The 13,993-nt window shown below is 44.9% G+C and overlaps 1 protein-coding gene across 2 annotated transcripts in view; it reads right to left on the minus strand.

Annotated features, from left to right (window-relative positions):
• Positions 1 to 13,993, minus strand: part of LRRC49 (leucine rich repeat containing 49) — a 328,874-nt gene that overhangs the window by 100,102 nt on the left and 214,779 nt on the right. For both annotated transcript variants that reach the window (XM_068106816.2, XM_068106815.2), the window contains exons 11-12: positions 9,069 to 9,241; positions 8,586 to 8,708 (exon numbers count right to left, since the gene is read on the minus strand). In XM_068106816.2, the coding sequence (XP_067962917.2) occupies positions 8,586 to 8,708; positions 9,069 to 9,241 (296 nt within the window). The remainder of the gene's footprint in view (positions 1 to 8,585; positions 8,709 to 9,068; positions 9,242 to 13,993) is intronic.

Genomic DNA, 13,993 nt, shown 5'->3' on the forward strand with positions numbered 1-13,993 from the left:
CAATTTTATTTCAAATCAAATTCGATATATCATTTCATTTTTCACAGTCGCTAACATAGTTTTAGACTCGGTTGAAAAAAAACGGGAAGAAAATCCAATGAAAGTTGCCGTTTATAGAACGAAATGAATTCTCAAACGCCTGTAACTTCAAGGCCATTGAGTCTCTCTCACGCCTTTATCTCCAATCTAACTCACCATATGATTTCATTTTTATTCATGGTTTTAGACTCGGTGTCAGCAACGCAGGAAAACGCAGGAAAACGCAGAGATATATATTTTTAAAATACACCATATCACCACCCAACAAGTATCATACACCGCCCAACATGACACAGACGGCAACATTTCGACATTATCGCTTTTTCTTTAAACCAAGTGAACCGAGCCGAACCGAATAAACCGAGTGAATTCACCGTTTACTTTTGATGACAGTCGTCACAAAACGACATATATTTCTTCGTTTTTATTTCATTCAACATTATTAGCCGGAAGTAAAATATGGTTCAGGAAATATATCACCGCCCAACAGCCAACAGGTATCATACACCGCCCAACATGACACAGACGGCAACATTTCGACATTATCGCTTTTTCTTTAAACCGAGTGAACCGAGCCGAACCGAATAAACCGGGTGAATTCACCGTTTACTTTTGATGACAATCGTCACAAAACGACATGTATTGCTTCTGTGTGTGTGTGTATGTGTATATATGTGTGTGTGTGTGTGTGTGTGTGTGTGTGTGTGTGTGTGTGTGTGTGTGTGTGTGTGTGTGTGTGTGTGTGTGAAGATGTATATATGTGTATAATGTGCATATATGTGTATATGTATATACATATGTGTGTACATATTTGCATATGTGCATATGTGTATGTCTGTACGTGTGTGTGTGTGTGTGTGTGTGTGTGTGTGTGTGTGTACGTGTGTGTGTGTGTGTGGAGATGTATATATGTGTAGAATGTGCATATATGTGTATATGTGGATACATATGTGTATACATATTTGCATATGTGTATATGTGTCTGTACGTGTGTGTGTGTGTGTGTGTGTGTGTGTGTGCGTGTGTGTCGATGTACGTGTGTGTGTGTGTGTGTGTATGTGTATATGGGTGTGGGTGTATATGTGTGTGTGTGTGTGTATATGTAAACATGGGCCGGTGTGTGTGTAAAGTGTGAGGAGGTATTGGAGAGGAAAATGCAGAGATATATTTTTTAAAATCACGCCATGATGATAAACGAAAATACACCGCCTAAAATAACAGTCGACATGTGGCGGACACGATAACTCGCTGGCGCGATGACATCATTCCGTGCACCGAGAGGGCGTCGCACCACGCCCGAGGGGTAGGCGTGGCCTCGGAATATACACGGGGCTCGCAGCCCCGAGGAGTTCAGTGCTATAGTTTTGAGCTTTGAATAAAGACTCTTTTTGGTTACACGCTTTGTTGCTTCTCTTCTTGGCAAACAAGTTGTGCGCATAGCACCGCACTTCACTGCTGACCCCGCTGGTTCAGCCGTCGCTGGCCAACAGAACGTGCCATGACGCTCGGGCGGCGCCCAAGGACGACCTGCGCGCATCCGCGACGGAGTTCGTCTCCGGGCAACCGCTGCGGGTGCCGGGCGAGTTCCTCCCCGACTCCACGGCACCATGGTCCGCGGCGCAGCCGCGCTCCGCACTGCAGGAGACCGCCCAGAGGTTCGCCCCGGTGCCGACGGCGCACCACGGGCGGCCGCCAACGCACGTCGCCCCGGAGCTTCGCACGGCGGAGTACGTGTTTGTCCGCCACGACGCCCACCGGACACCGCTGCGGCCCCCGTACGACGGGCCCTTCTGCGTGCTGGAGACCGGGGCGAAACACTTCACCCTGGACATCGGCGGTACTCCTGACCGCGTTTCCGTGGACCGCCTCAAGCCGGCCCACCTCGACGTGGACCACCCCCCGCCAGTGGCTCGGCCCCCGCGTCGGGGCCACCCCCCGGCGGGCGGACCCCCGGCACTGCCCAGGCACGCCGCCCCCCCGGTCCTGCACCCATCCCAGGTGCAGCCGGCGGCATCCCAGATGGCATCCCGGCATCCCAGACGCCAGAGGGCGCTTCGGCCGGGTCATCCGTTTGCCCCGCAAACTGACCCTTCAGGTGCGCGGGAATTCTGGGGGGTCCGCGTGTGGCGGACACGATAACTCGCTGGCGCGATGACATCATTCCGCACACCAAGAGGGCGTCGGCCACGCCCGAGGGGTAGGCGTGGCCTCGGGATATACACGGGGCTCACAGCCCCGAGGAGTTCAGTGCTATAGTTTTGAGCTTTGAATAAAGACTCTTTTTGGTTACACGTGTTGTTGCTTCTCTTCTTGGCAAACAAGTTGTGCGCATAGCACCGCACTTCAGACATATATATATAATTCGTCACACACATCCATGCCCGTGGGATTCCCACGGGTGACCCCGCTAGTATATATATATACAGTGAAACCTTGACTTACGAGTTTAATTCGTTCTGTGACCGAGCTCGTAACTCAATTTGCTCGTTTCTCAAATTAAATTTCCCCATTAAAATGAATTGAAATGCTATTAATCCGTTCCAGCCCCCCAAAAACCACACCAATTTTTTTTGAAATATATATATATAAATATCTCGCGCTTTATATTTCACCTGTATGCAGCATACAAGTTGGCAGGATGGCCTGGACTGGAGGTACGCACACTTGACTCTAAACTGTCCAGCCTGGGTTTGAATCCCGACCCAGCTATAACCTGTCATGTCGGTGTTTCACAGGCAGGGTGATTCATCAATATGTGTACCGCTAAACTGGGCACCCCGTTTGCGTCCCATTAGTTGTTGGATGTTAAGGATCTCACCGTGTCTTCCACAAAGAGAAGGCGAGCTATCGCCGGCACTCTGAACAAGTTGTGGCCTGGCACGCTCTTCTCCTCTGCCGTTATATACGTCCTCCTCGGCATCTTTTTCCAGAAGAGCCCTGTCTCGTCACAGTTGAAGATTTGCTGGGGGATGTATCCTTCGGCTTCTATCAGTTTGGCAAAAGTTAAAATAAAATCTTCAGCTGCCTTCACATCCGAGCTTGCTGCCTCACCATGCCTGACAACAGAGTGAATGCCGGTCCTCTTCTTAAAATTATCAAACCATCCCCGACTGGCTTTGAATGACTCTTCCGATGCCTCGTCCGTTGATGTTCCCGCCGTCTGCTGCACCAAATCCCCGTAAATGTCTCGTGCCTTCTCACAGATGATGCTCTCGGTCACGGTATCTCCTGCGAGCTGCTTCTCCGTCAACCACACAAACAACAACTTCTCCATCTCCTCATGGACAGAGGTCCGGAGCTTTGAAATAATCTTAACGCCCTTGGCTGGCGTTATAGCCTTTATCGACTCCTTCTGCTTCAAAATCGTACATATCGTAGAAGTACTACGATCGTACTGCCTCACCAAGTCGACAACACGCACACCTCGCTCATGTTTTTCGACGATTACATGTTTTATATCCAAGCTCGCTCGCTCGTAACTCAGATCTCGGCTCGCATCACAAAGCAAAAAATCGACCGAGCGATGGCTCGTATCTCGGAAAACTCGTAAGTTGGTGCACTCGTAAGTCAAGGTTTCACTGTATATATATATATATATATATATATATATATATATATATATATATATATATATATATATATATATATATATATATATAATATATATATATATATATATTGTTACGGATTTGTCACTTCCGTTGTTGTGGTTCTCATCCATTGTAAACATTTTTGGTTCCATGTACTATTATTGTTATCGTTTAAGTGAATTGGAGATAACTGTTTTCAAAAGGTAAAGAAAATCAATGTTTTAAAAAGAAACCGGAAACCGGATCGGGAACCGGACGAAGAAGAAGAGGAGGAAAAGGAGGAAAAGGAGGCGGAGCAAGTGAGGTCGGAGAAGGAGCCGAGCTGCGTTGAGGTTTTGAGCAAACGCTGACGAACGGGGGTCACGAGTGAACTTTGGGTTTCCTGGGAAAGGGATTCCTGCGACAGAGTTGTTATCGCTGTGACAGATAAACCTGCGTAACAGGTTTTGCGGTTGATTCCGAAGAGAATCATTGGAGTGCCTTTATGTCTCGAGAACGGACCGTTGGCCATTTTGCCTCGCGCCTGATTTCGCATCGCTCCAGGTTTTTCACCTCGCTCCAACCATTTCAACGCATCCAGCCGTTAGCCTGGTTTGCATGTGTAACGTGGATTTTGAGTGGGAACTTGCGGTTCGCCGTGTGGGGAGCCGTTGAACATCCATACCCGAAGATGTGATTTCCCAGTCGCTTCTTGAGGACACCTTTGCCCATCTTTGGCAGTGTGACTGTCAACCAAACGGGATTCTGGTCTCGATACGACATTGTTCTGACGATCACTGGAGCGTGGATCGACTTTGGCTTGATGCCGGGATAGAGACATTGGGAATGTTCTTTTCGCTCACTTGGAGCACAGTGAGTTACATTGTACGAAACTGATGGTACCATCATAGGAATGATATATTGGTTGTACAATTGATTAATATTGTTATTGTACTGTTATTTTTGTGTGACCTTAATACAATACTTGTTTGTTGGTAGCAATTGGTGTGGTTTCACCATTGATCTTTGACATACAGAATAACACATCTTTCTGCCGTGACTCCTCTCGGGGCTCGGAGGTACACCGTGACCGGGGTTTGGGGAGGAGCACGTAACAATATATATATATACTTCTTCTTTCTTTTAAACTTTTTCTTAACACAATCTAAGGGAAGCTGCCACTTAGAGCTGAATTGGGGGGAAAAGTAGAGCTGCTCGGTCACAGGAACGTTTAGGTCTAGGATTGGAGTCCTTCAGAATAGAAGAGGAAAACATCTGACAGAAGAAACCCAGGTGAACGAAAGGTGGAAGGACTATAACAAATATCTATACAAACGAGATAGCAAAATTATGGCAACCTTTAAAGAAAGATAATATGAGCAAGAACCAATATTGATAGAAAGTGAAGGTACATAGAGCCCTGAAAGAGCTGGCAAATGTGAAAGTGCCAAGTGCGACAAATTTCAATATAACTCTGTAAGGTAGTTGAGGAGAAGGTAATCAAAATTATAACAACTATCTGTACACAGATCTGGAGCGGAATTGCATGGCCTAAAAGGTGGAGTCAGTCTACAGTCCCTTCAAAAAGTATTCACACCTCTTGACTTTTTCACATCTTGTTGTGTTACAACTTCAATTTAAAATGGATTAAATTGAGATTTTTTTTATCACTTATCTACACATAATACTCCATAATGTCAAACTGGAATATTATTTTTCGAAATTTTTACAAAATAATTACAAATGAAAAGCTGAAATGTCTCAAATCAATAAGTATTCAACCCCTTTGCTATGACAATCCAAATTGAGCTCAGGTGCATCAAATTGTCTTTGATCATCCTTGAGATGTCCCTAAACTTGATTGTAGTCCACCTGTGGTGAAATCAATTGATTGGACATGATTTAGAAAGAAACACACCTTTCCATATAGGGTCCCACAGTTGACAGTTCAAGTCAGAGCCGAAACTCTACCATGAAGTCCAAAGAACTGGCCATAGAACTTCAAAATAGAATTGTGAGGAGGCACAGATCTAAAGGGTATGAAAAAATTATCGTCATGGAAGTTTCCAAGAGCACAGTGAGCTACATCATTAGGAAATGGAAAGAATATGGAACTACCCAAACTCTTCTAGAACTGGCCATCCGAACAAACTGAGCAACCGGAAAAGTAGGACCTTGGTCAGGGAGGTGACCAATAACCCAATGATCACTCTGACAGAACTACAGAGTTCATTGGCTGAGATGGGAGAACCTGCCGGAAGGACAGCAGTCTCTGCAGCACTTCACAAATCTATGCTTTAAGGGAAAGTGGCCAGATGGAAGCCACTCCTGAGAAAAAGGAACATGACAGCATGCCTAGAGTTTGCAAAAAGGCATGTGAAATACTCTGAGAGCATGAGGCAAAATAGTCTGTGGACTGATGAGATGAACATTGAACTATTTGGCCTGAATGCAAAGTGCTACATCTGGCGGAAACTGAGCTCAGCTCATCACTCATCTAACACCATCCCTACCATGAAGCATGGTGGTTATAGCGTTATGCTAATGGGATGCTTTTCAACGGCAGGGAGTGGGATACTTGTAAAGATAGAGGGAAAAATGAATGGAGCCAAATACAGGCAAATCCTTGAGGAGAACCTGCTTCAGAGTGCAAAAGACCTGAGACTATGGTGAAGATTTACGTTCCAACAGGACAATGACCCCAATCATACAGCCAAAGCAACACTGGAATGGCTTCAGAACAAGAACGTGAAAGTCCTTGAGTGGCCCAGCCAAAGCCCAGACTTGAATCCCATTGAGAATCTGTGGAAAGACTTGAAGATTGCTGTTCACCGACGCTCCCCATCCAACTTGACAGAGCTTGAGCAAATGTGCAAGAAATAATGGGGGAAATCCCCCCAAATCCAGATGGGCAAAGCTGATAAAGACATACCAAAAAATAGACCTCAGGCTTCAGGGCCGGTATTCATAAAGCTATTTAAGTCAAAGTGGGGCCACTAAGTACCATCTTAACTTAAGCGGACCGAACAAGTGGAATTCAATATGCTACTTATCTCATGGAACTCACTTAAATCGGCCCCTAATATTTAAGACACCTCCGAGGCAGTCTTAACTTTAGGGTGGGGGGTTACTCGATTGAATATTCTGTCATTCGGTTCAGTTCGCTCAAGGGATATGGCAGCTCTGATGTTAGCAGTGCAGTTTGATATAGACCGAAGGCGGACAATGCGTCGCGAACGTGTTTTTCGTGACAGAGTTCACCCATTGGAAAATTACAATGACCTTCAGCTTTATCAAAGGTATCGTTTGGATCGACAGACAATACTGGATCTTGCTGATATTATTCGCATTGACCTCGAATCACCGACATTTCTCTCTCATACATATCCACTAGTCGGAGTTTCTCAATCTCGGAGAAATTCGGTTTTCTCTTCCTCTTGTCCATGTTGAGTGTGAGAAGACGGCTCTTCATACACTGCATTTATAGCAATTCAACAATGACTTGGCCTTGGAACTCAGTAATAACTGTCGTTGGTCTGTAGCCAAACCACAGAAAATGAACATAAACGGCAATGAAATGTGACATCGAGCCTTGGAAACCACTTGAGACAATCTTCATAACCTGAAGCAGGGTACTTAAGAGTGTTTATGAATTTCAAGATATAAACAACCCCACTCAGCAAAGTGGGGTACTTAGCAGTTAAGTAGTCTTAAATTAAGAAGTTATATGAATACCGGCCCTGGCCTCCGGTGTCAGCCTATGGCCTTGAGCAATTGGAATTATCCAAGTGTCCAAGAGGTATGCACACATGCCTCTAAGCTGTCTAGCCTGGGTTTTTAATCTCGACCCAGCTATAACTATCGTCTCGGTGTTTCACATTCAAGGTGTGGCATCAGTGTCCTCTATCCATTATAAATGAATGCTTCAGCTTCAAACAAGGAAGCAGCATGTACTATTTTTAAAAAACCTTGGTATAACACAGCCGGGGTTGACCCCTACCTCCCAGATGCAGACACTCGGACAATTACTCCACCAAAGCCATGGACCATTAATTTACTGATTTTTAGGATGGCCTAGAGGTACGCATATTTGCCTCTAAGCTGTCTAGCCTCGGTATGAATCTTGATCCAGCTCTAAAATGTCATCGCAATGTTTCACAGGCAGGGTGATTCATCAGTGTGGATGCCGTCCCTCGGATGGACGTTCAACTGGGAGCCCCATCCACCGCCGTTAGTTGGTGGATGTTAAAGACCCCACGGTGTCCTTCGTGAAGTGTGGGCAAGCTTTTGCCAGCACCCTGGCCAAATTACAAATTCCTGCCCTAACCTTAGTTGAACCTTCGACCTGATCAGCCTGTTCGTGAAAGACTTTAGCCAAATGTCCCCCCACCTTCTCCCCTTCCCCCCTCCCCCCCCTCCCCCTCCAACTCCACAATAATGTGGGCATTATTGTGGTCATTAAGAAGAAGAAGTTGATTGACGAAGCCACAGATGGAAGATGCCCTTTGGAAAAATGATAGGGTGAATGGAGCAGAATGTTTGTGAAGTACAACATGGTGTGTTCTGATTCAACCCTTCTGTGAAAGGCCGCTAAAATGCCTCGTATATACTGTATATTATAGAAGGGTTGAAATTTATCCATGTTTCCTTCAAATGAGGATTTATTTTGCCCTTCAAATAATTAAAATATATGTGATGTACGAAAGGTTGTGTAACTTCCCAAGTTTTTGTTTCCTCATGTGGCGAAGTGGATGACCTGACTGGTGAGACCTCCACATACTCTATCTCCATACAAAAGAATGCTATATGTGAAAATTCTAAAGATAAAAGGATTACATTTTCCTTTGAAATTCCTCCTTTTGCTGCCAAGCATATGTTTGGCACAATTAAATACCAAATTCCCTTAACTTCACCTGGGATTATAGCACTGGCATGAACTGGCACGGAACCTGCAATTCTGTCAATGCAAGTGCCTACCTTGTTGTGTATGATGCTTCGCTGGAATCACTGGCCGAGTTGCTCACCGCATCTGTCCGAGGACTATCTGTGTCGTCATTCCCTTTCATGCGAACGTTCGCGGCAGCTTGACCATCCCTGAAGCTGTACAAACAACAGCGCCATGCAGTAACCACCTGGATTTCCCACAACAGTTAGTATTGGTGCATCTCCAACAAAATTCATTGAAAAACATATTGCAAATGCAGAATGTTTTCACACTGAACTGCAATAGGGTGTTCAAGCAATGATGGGAATAAAACAGCACAATCAACATGCAAAGTCAGTTTATACACGGGGCAATGATGTACAACTCAAAAACTAACAGTCGATATAAAGTTTGCATCAGCAAAATGCAGAGTTTCATTTAAGTTTCAGATTTAATGTCATTTTCGATATCAACAATAAAATTGGTAACAAATGTTTTTCATTGCTCTCAAACGGCTTCAATGTCTCCTCGCCCACCTGAGCAGATCTGCACTCGCTTCGGCTACTGCCAGGCCAAGAGAAGCAGGATTTTCCTGGAGGTTCTTTGCAACCTGTCTCTGTCTTTCCAACGCTGGCAGCTGTTCCATCGCTTCCTGCATCGTTTGCTCCCAAGATTGGGCGACGTTCCTGAGGGCCTGTTGCCGCTTCTCCTAAAGAGATGAGTACATTCATGTGAGCTGTCCACCACATGCAGATCATTTCCAAAATGTCAGAAGCTCTGCCAGGAACTAAAAAAAAAAATCAATCTCCGCATCTCCTGCTGGTTTATCACTGGTCTCCGCATTTGTAAGTTCATGAATGTAAATTGTTTCGCTGTTGGTACATGATCAGCTAAGCAGTGACATTGGTGTGACTGCTTAGCTGATCATATACCGTCATCTTACTATAATTCACCAAATGTCAGTCTGTCCGTTCGAAGGTTCCGCAAAAACGGCTCAACCGATCGCAACGATATTTTGGGTGGGTATTCCTGTGACCCCTGGGAGTAAAATAGGCTATATTGTTTTTCCAATTTTTCCAAGTTTTCCAATTTTCCAGTTTTTCCAAACACGATGGAATAATATTTACTGATATGAACAGTGATGTGGCTTTTATTGAAATTCTACAAATACTGTTTAGAATTTGATGACAATTATGAACCTGCCGCAAATGCGGAAGTGGACAGATGATGGCAATGCACGGGTTTGATAATATCCAAATACAACCGTAATTTAATCGAAATGCTAAATCGTTAAACTTTAATCGTGTTAGTCATTTTGTTAAAGTATCAATTGATGATTGGAATTGAGTGAATACAATTACGATTTTGAATTCGTAATTGTATTCACCCAACCGTACAGAACTTCACATCAGGATTTAAATATTTGTTTATGTCACGAATGTTGTTAAGCTTATTTTTTATACTAATGTTATTTCATTTGTGATTGGAGTTATGCTGTTTGGAATGAAAAAAGAGATATCGAGTTCAAGTGAATGACAAAATGCCGTGATGGTTTCTACTTTCTAAACGTGAATTCGCAGATCGCCAAATGCAGATTTGCCATTGACTGGGTATGGAACAAACGTACCCGTTTGTTTGCCAATGGGTACGTTTTTCATGGAAGTCCTTCAAGAACTTGCTGTCCATGTCTAATATGCGAATGAAGGTGCTACAGGAATGTGGAATTTATTGGTTTCATGCTTTAGCATTCACCGTTTCTGCATTGTCTGTTTGCTTCTGGCCTCCCACCCATGCGTAGCATGGGTACCTCGCTAGTTTATACAATTTCTGGAGCAATTTTCTGCTCAAATTCAGCTAAAAGCCAACACATGCTAATGTAATGCCAAAAAGAAATATATGAATGGCCTTTACAAAAGGATATGCAACAAAATAAAATGCAAGAGGAGGCCATTAGACCCATCAAGCCTGCACAACGACGCCAATATATAAGTACCACCCAATGCCCACTATTTCTAGATACCTATCTTGTGCAATGTAAAGACTATCTATTGTTTCTGCTGTCACTACCGATGCAGGGAGACCTCGACCAGACCCCTCGCAATTGCCCCCTTTCTATTGTGAAAAGTAATTTCTCCTTCAGCCAGTCATAGATTAGTCAAGCTAGGCCTAGGGACAATGTAGCTGCTGTATGCAGTACCTTCTTTATGTCAATGATGTCCTTCTTCAGATGTGGCAACCAAAACAATACAATATTCTAGATGAGGTCTCACAAAATTCCTATACAAAGTTGATACTACATATTTTCATTTATAATTTATCCCCTAACAAATAAAACCTAAATCCCGATTAGTTTACCAATGGATGCCTGGCACGGTGCTGTCTGCTGTGCCACACACTCCAAGATTTCCCCTTGCATTATGTACTTCCTATTTTCATTATCCTTACCCATTCCCATCAACTTAACTTTCCTTATGGTAAATTGCACCTGCCAATCTTTTCCCAATCCATAAATCATCATGACTTTCCTGAATATGTTGGACAGCTGGCCTGACCCCACCCACAATTGTAGACTGAAAAAAACATATGTCCACCTTTTTGTTATTATGGCAAGCTGTAGTGTCATATTTACTCACAATCACTATGCCCTCCCTATAAGTTTCCGGTTCAATGTAAAACAACCTAAGTGACTGTTAAAAGGATCATAAAATATCGAAAGGTTGGAGCCAATAGGCATTATGTGCCTTTTGAAGGTGACGGTATGTATAGGCCTCAGGCTTCATGTCTTAGACTTCTGGCCTCTGGCCCATACGGCCCTGTACAATTGGAATTGTCCGAGCTATATAACCACAATCTATATATACACAAAGAATTAAGTTAAGCACCCCCCCCGTTTTTTTACAACCTCGCACATTACAAGTTTGTTGTCGTCAAAACAGTGTAATATACCCATGATATTGCTATATTTTCTGGAGAAGTGATATTATGGTCACATAAAAACATAACAATCATGCCGTTTTCAATATTTTATTCTGAATAATTTAAGGTGAAATTTTTTGGGAATTTTAGGCATATTTTCACCTCAATTTAAGTATGGAGCTATAGGTCCATCACGGACAGTGTGGATGACGTTTATGTTTTCTAACGTACAGTCATTGTTCTGAGAAGACCTCTAGCGATCTTTGCGTCAATAACGTGTGTAGGACCCACGTGATCGGATGGAGCAAGGTGCTGTGACAACCATCCCCTGGCCTGCGTACAGTCCTGACCTGAACCCCCTCGAGCACGTTTGGGACATGTTGGGACGACAAATTGCGAAGATGGTCCCTCCAATAGCCAATCTGGATGAATTGGAACGTGCATTACATCGGGAATGGAACAACCTGCCACAGCAACGCATACGACGGCTTACAGGGTCTATGAGACGTAGGGTTGAGTCAGTGATCCGATCACGTGGGTCCTACACACGTTATTGACGCAAAGATCGCTAGAGGTCTTCTCAGAACAATGACTGTACGTTAGAAAACATAAACGTCATCCACACTGTCCGTGATGGACCTATAGCTCCATACTTAAATTGAGGTGAAAATATGCCTAAAATTCCCAAAAAATTTCACCTTAAATTATTCAGAATAAAATATTGAAAACGGCATGATTGTTATGTTTTTATGTGACCATAATATCACTTCTCCAGAAAATATAGCAATATCATGGGTATATTACACTGTTTTGACGACAACAAACTTGTAATGTGCGAGGTTGTAAAAAAACGGGGGGGTGCTTAACTTAATTCTTTGTGTATATATAAAACACAGTTTGTGTGTGTGTGTGTGTGTGTAATGTTACCGATAGACTCCTAAACGGAGAGGCTTACGTGCTTGATATTTGACATAGACATGGCCATTGAGCGTGGGACGAACATGGCCGAACTCAAAATATTTGACGATCCATATTTTTTATTCATATTTACCTCAGCGCATTTCAGCGAAGTACCCGCTAATCTCAGCCGGTTCCAGAGCAGCTCGCTGATTTGCTCAGAGCGATCACGTGATGTTCCATCCCGTCACACGTCACTTCACCTTTTATGCAATCGTGTTTTGTATCGATTTTGTGCGATATGAATTAAATGTCTTTGAAACAGCTGTGAAACGTCTTTCCACAACCCTTCCGTAACCGATTGGAGCAGTTTCTTGCCGCACAAAACGAGATCCGCGAAGCGAGTTGGTCGAGTCGTGCTGTCCAAGATGGCGACACGGCGGCTTCACTTTTCATGGAGTATGAGCGTTCTATATATTTTAAATTCAGTGCGCCCGTGATTTGTGGCATAGACATGACCATTGGGCCTTCACGGTGTAATTTGTGCGAGGCTTTTGTCCGAGTGAGCTTGAGTCGAGAGGGCGAATGTACGGGTTGGGAATGTACGGGTCTCCCTTCCCCCGCCCGGCAACGCCGGTACTGGAGGACGTCACAGGATCGGTGAGTCTCCAAAATCCGCTTCCTGCTGTTGCGAATATGCAGGACTATGTCCGATTGTTGTGCTGCTCTCCGACCATGAGAACTGCAACGTCATTGTTGTCTGGCCATCCCCTTCCCTCCCCCTTCCCCCCTCCGTCCCCCCTTCCCTTCCCCCTCCACCCTACCCCTCCCCTTCTCCCCTCCCCCCTCCCCTTCATTTTCCCCCTCCCCCTCCCTTTTCCCACCCCCTCCCCCTTCCTCACCCTCCCATCCCTCACCCTCCCCATCCCCCCTCCCATCCCCCCCTCTTCCCTCTCCCATCCCCCCCTGCCCCTCCCCCCTCACCTCCCCCCCTCCCTCCTCCCCTCCCCCTCCCCCCTTCCCCCCTTTCCCCCTCCTCCCCTCCATCCTCTCCCCCCTCCCACCCCCTCCCATCCCTCACCCTCCCCATCCCCCCCTCTTCTCCCCTCTCCCCCTCCCACTCTTCTCCCCTCATGCCCGTTCCCCTCCCCTCCCCTCCCCCCCGTTCCCCTCCCCTCCCCTCCCCTCCCCCGCCCGGCAATGCCGGGTACTTCTGCTAGTGTATTATATATGCACATCAACAGTACACGTTTTTGTTTCAGGAACGTAACCCAGGTTATTTTTATTTTCAGAAACGATCGAGGCAGCGGTCTGTTGCCTATACACCACCCAAATAAAGCTATGTCAGAAGAACGTGTTGTATGCTTGTAACAAGATCTCCTGTGGGGTCGGTATTCTACTAACAGTAATAATGTCAACAAGAATTTAAAAAAATGTATAATGATCTCACTGCATTAAATTTACCCCAGATAAAGCGAGGGATTTGGAGGATAATGATAAAATAAGTGGAAAGGGTGAGTCTCTGTGCTTCTGAGTAGACTTGATGCTTCATCATGTAAATTGTAGATCATCCAGCTTATTACGCTTGCCATAGGATGGGGTAATGCATTTGGGTCCGTTTGTCTGTCTGTTTCTTTGTCTGTTTGTC

The sequence above is a fragment of the Myxine glutinosa genome, chromosome 2 (genome assembly GCF_964187855.1).
Source record: "Myxine glutinosa chromosome 2, kmMyxGlut1.1, whole genome shotgun sequence".
Classification (NCBI taxonomy): Eukaryota; Metazoa; Chordata; class Myxini; order Myxiniformes; family Myxinidae; genus Myxine; species Myxine glutinosa.